This window comes from Sturnira hondurensis, unplaced genomic scaffold (assembly GCF_014824575.4).
Source record: "Sturnira hondurensis isolate 20B ecotype Veracruz unplaced genomic scaffold, ASM1482457v3 Scaffold0013381, whole genome shotgun sequence".
Taxonomy (NCBI): Eukaryota; Metazoa; Chordata; class Mammalia; order Chiroptera; family Phyllostomidae; genus Sturnira; species Sturnira hondurensis.
The window spans coordinates 1,919,407-1,923,992 of record NW_028086012.1 but is presented as its reverse complement, the minus strand read 5'-3'; the positions used below and the strand labels follow the sequence as shown (position 1 = coordinate 1,923,992).

Genomic DNA, 4,586 nt, shown 5'->3' with positions numbered 1-4,586 from the left:
TGCGAGGCGTGGCCTGCTTGCGAGTGATGTCACAATCCCCTCCTCTGACCCAATAATTTCACTGCCACTGAAAAGGCCTTGACTGCAGCTCTTGCAGAGGGAAAAATTCACCGCAAGTAGAGCACCTTCTAGATTGCTCCTGGAGTGCGGGGACGAAAGTCTCTGCTGCCCAAGTTACTGGATCCAGAAAAAAAAAATGACCTTATGAACATGGCAAAAGAAATCCAGCTCAGGCCCAAGGCTAATGTCTCTTCTTACATCCACTTTTTACTGAATTACAGAAATAAGTTTAAGGAGCAGCAGCCAAATACCTTCCTTGGCTTTAAAGAGTTCTCTAGAAAGTGTTCAGAAAAATGGAGGTCCATCTCAAAGCACGAGAAGTCCAAATATGAAGCCCTGGCCAAGCTCGACAAAGCCCGATACCAGGAAGAGATGATGAATTACGCTGGCAAGAAGAAGAAGCGGAGAAAGCGGGACCCCCAGGCACCCAGGCGGCCTCCATCATCCTTCTTACTCTTCTGCAAAGACCACTACGCCCAGCTGAAGGAGGAGAACCCGACCTGGTCGGTGGTGCAGGTGGCAAAGGCCTCCGGGAAGATGTGGGCTGCCACGGCTGACACAGAGAAGCAGCCCTATGAGCAACGAGCAGCTCTCCTGAGAGCGCAGTACCAAGAGGAACTGAAAGCCTACCGCGCACAACACAAGGCCAGGAAGAAGACTCTCCGAGGGCTGGTGAAGCGCCAGCGCAGAGGGTGCAGGCAAGCCGAGTCAGCTACAGCTGGTGGATGCAATTAGAAATAAAGTGCCACTCAACTGTACTGCCTGTCCCAGGTCTCGTGTGTAGCATTAGGGTGGCCAGTTATTGCTGCTTGGGGGGAGTGGCATGGGAGAGTGGAGATGGAGGTCTGGAAAACGATCCTGGGGAAGGGGTGGCTTTGAGAGAAGTGGCGACAGTGTCCACAGGGGGGAGTGTGGTCAGCACCTACAAGGCTTGGTTTGGGTGGCTGGGGTGGTAGTCTCTGGGTGTCAAGCAGCTAAGAGTCATGAAGGCAGGAGCATCCAGTTCCAAGTGCTTATCCAGGTCGGAAGGCCCTGCTCAGGGTCACGGCCCTACTCAAGGCCAGGTACATGAACACTAGTCCTGCCACCCTCACCAGGAGGTTGGAGGCCTGAAGCGCAGGTGGGCCTTAGGGGACGAAACTCTAGTGGTGCCCCCTATGCCAGTCAGGATGGAGCTTGGGGCTGATTTTACAAAAACAGGTGCCTGACTCGGCCCCAAGTCCTAGAATTTGTCAACATTTTGGTGGGCACTCACACAGTCATTTTTCTGCAGATATAGGCACAGCACAGATTTGTTGCCTTTCTTACCACCCAGCATCCATCCCTTTTCCTCTGCCCGGACTCCACCCCAACAGAGAACTGATGAGATGGAATCTCCTTGGCCTCAGTGATTGGTTCAGTGATGAACATATGACCCGAGCTGGTCCAATGAGAGTGGATCTCAGGACAGACAACAGGAGTCCTAGGCCACAGGCAGCCCTGGCAGCTGATGACAGCCATTTGGTTGATTCGGAGGCCAAAACCTTAGTCCCTTTGGCGTCATAGCATGTTCTCGAACTTTTCACTTAAGACGGGCCCGCATGTTTCAGGTTTTGTCTAAGATGGTTTGAGTTAGGTTTTCTGCCATTTACTGAAAATGAGTCAAACACAAAATTTTATACCAATGGGGTCATCCTGTGTCTGTCTGTACTGTAACCATATTTCAGGCAGCAATGCAGGCAGGCAACGTTTCATACTAATCAATATAGATTCATGAGGAGTATTTTGAAACGGCTCTTGACTTCTTGACATCAAACGGCCTGGGCCAACATGGAAAACTGCCTTTTTTTTCCCCTTGGTCACCAGATTATGTACGTAAGACTTCCCTAGTTCCTCCTCGAACCCTCCTTCCGTGATGGACTTAGACTTTGTACGCTACTGTTCGAAATGCACTTTCACTTTCAGAAGTCAAAGTACCTATTTTTGAAGTCTTTTGGAACTGGGTGAACCTTTAGAAGAAGATGAGAGGTGACAGAGTGGACTCACAAAGACAGGGTCTAGAATCAGGCAGGACTAGATTACGGCGGACTCCCACGTGCCAGACTGCTGGGTGCCAGGAGGTCTGACGGGGACCCCTGTTAGGTTCCTGCCCAGAGAGAACTTTCCTTCTGATGACAACAGAAGGTGGACATAGGCATGAACCACAGCCCTGCGAGGCACAGTGAGGTAGTGAAGACTACCCACAATGCTGGGGGCCGGATGGGTCCCACCCGCCAAGGCAACCATTGAAGTCTTCCTGGAGGAAGCAGCTCTAGGCTACTTGGCACCCTGTCCTTATGCTGGAAAGGTTTGTGTCCCCCATTTCCCATGGCTGCTGTTCCAACTCAGCTCTGCTTCCCTCTAGCTTACCCCCTACCCTCTCAGGAGACACCCTCATTTTCTGCTTCATTGAGAAAACAAAGCATCAGACATGTGTTCCCAGTTTTCTTTCTTAGCATGTAATCCACACCCTTTCTTCCTGGTCTCATGAGAGCTATAACCTTCTTGCTACCCCCTTCCCCTGCCTCCCTCAGGCCCTGTTCCTCACTGAAAAGATGCTGACCCTTCAGACTCTAAGCTTGTGCAGGTGAGCTTGGTGTCATGACACAGTGGTTCCTGTCTTAACCTTCACAGGACCTTGGTCAAGTTTTCACTCCTCTCTGCTGGATTTCTCATCTATGCAGTGAGGGTGATGCCTGCCTTACAGATTACTTTAGCAGTTGAATGATGTAACACATGCAAAAGCATTCACCATAGTCCTTAACATGTAGCAGGGGCTGTGGTAGACACACTCCAGGGTGTCTGCCCCATGGTTCTGCCCCACTGTAGGACCCCCTCCCATTAAATGCGGGTGGAATCAGTGAGTTGCTTCTGACAAACAGCAAAGCAAGGACGATGGGACATGACCTCTGTGGTTAGGTGATAATATATAAAACTCCTTCTTGCTGATTGATTTGCTCTAGAGATTCTCCTTGTTGGCTTGACAAATTAGGCAGCCAAGCCGGGCAAGGCCACGTGGCGAGGAATTGTGGCATGACTCTAGGAGCTGAGGGTGGCCTCAGACCAACAGCCTGCCACGAACAGGAAATCAGTACTGCAGCACCCCCATGAGTGGGGAAGTAGGTCTTTCCCCAGGGAAGTCCAGATGAGGACCTAGCCCCGGCTGACACCTTGATTTCAGCTTGTGACACCTCAAGCAATGGACCCAGATAAGCTGTCACTGGAGCCTTGGCCCCTCAGAAACAGTGAGATAATACGTGTTGTTCGAAGCCAATAAGTTTGGGGTCATCTGTTACCCAGCAACACAACACTCAGAAAATGCCAGCTTCCTTATGATTCTAGAAGAGACTGTCTTTAACTGTGCTTCTTCCTCCAGCCTCCACCCTACCTGTTTAATTACCTTTCCTTTGTTACCAACCACTTGAAGTTGGAGGAGCTCTCCGCCCTCCACCACCCTGAGCTAATTCGATCTTGACTTGAATTGCTTGGAAGTGGTTCTGGGTGGGTTGTCTCGTTTCCACCCTGACCCGTGGGCTCTCGGTGGGCTCTCGGTGGGCAGCGGCTGTGTGTTGCCCCACACTCTTCTCTGGGAAGAGGCCCCCACCCAGCTGGGCCCCAGCCCTCCTGCCACCCCTTTCCGGTTTCCTGCGTGATTAATTATGTGAATGTGGGTGGCCAAGTCAGAGTTTTGACGACAGTTTGCAGCGCCCCTGCTGAAAAATAACTCCATTAATATTTCTTTATGAAAAAGCCGACAGGAGGGTGTGAATCTGCCAGCTTCTAATGACTGTAATGTGTTGACAGTGAAGGGGGAGGCGGGGGAGGCGGAGGAGAGGGGGGGGCCTAGGCTTAAGAGAACAGGGGACGGGAAGAGCAGGTGGAAAACCTGGTGTGGTGCCAGCACTGCAGACCCCTCAGCTGGGCTCGGGGGCCCCTGCCCTTGGCAGGAAGAAGGCAGAATCTTTGGGCTCATTGCCCTCCTGTTGATGACTGAGTCCCTCCACGCCAATCCTGCCCACCTAGAGCTTTTTCCTGTGCCCAGTAATTCATTCACCTATTCATTTATTCAACAAATATTTATCCAAATCTTAGGTGTGCAATATACCAGGAACTGTTTTGATGCTACAGATACAGCAAGGTTCCTGATCTCTTACATTCCAGTGAGGGAGAGACAAATAAATAAGGCAACAAATAAACACATCAGGTCATTTTTTGAGAGTGTCAAGTATTCTGAAGAAAATAAACCAGGGCAATGGGCTAGACAGTGATGAGGGGTTGAGGGTACCTTCGGTGGGTGGTCGGAGAAGATGACATTTCGGTTTGGGTTGAGAGGTCAAGAAGGAGCCAGGCATGTCAGGGTCTGAGAAAAGAGTTCTTCAAGCAACAGAACAACTAGTGCAAAGGTCCTGAGGCAGAAGCAAGCTTGACATAGTAAAGGGGCAGAAGGGGGGGGGGGCAGAGACACTGGAGGTGTGAGCATGCTGGAGATGAGGTTGGAGAGGGGCGGG

At 51.1% G+C, this 4,586-nt stretch overlaps 1 protein-coding gene across 1 annotated transcript; it reads left to right on the top strand.

Moving 5' to 3' along the window:
* The first annotated feature begins 210 nt into the window (after positions 1 to 210).
* HMGB4 (high mobility group box 4) lies at positions 211 to 795 on the top strand. Its single transcript, XM_037061495.1, has one exon. The coding sequence runs from the start codon at positions 211 to 213 to the stop codon at positions 793 to 795; it is 585 nt and encodes a 194-aa protein (XP_036917390.1).
* Positions 796 to 4,586: the final 3,791 nt, after the last annotated feature.

Coding starts and splice junctions, on each gene's coding strand:
- HMGB4 (XM_037061495.1), top strand. CDS start 211: ATGGCAAAAGAAATCCAGCTCAGGCCCAAGGCTAATGTCTCTTCTTAC.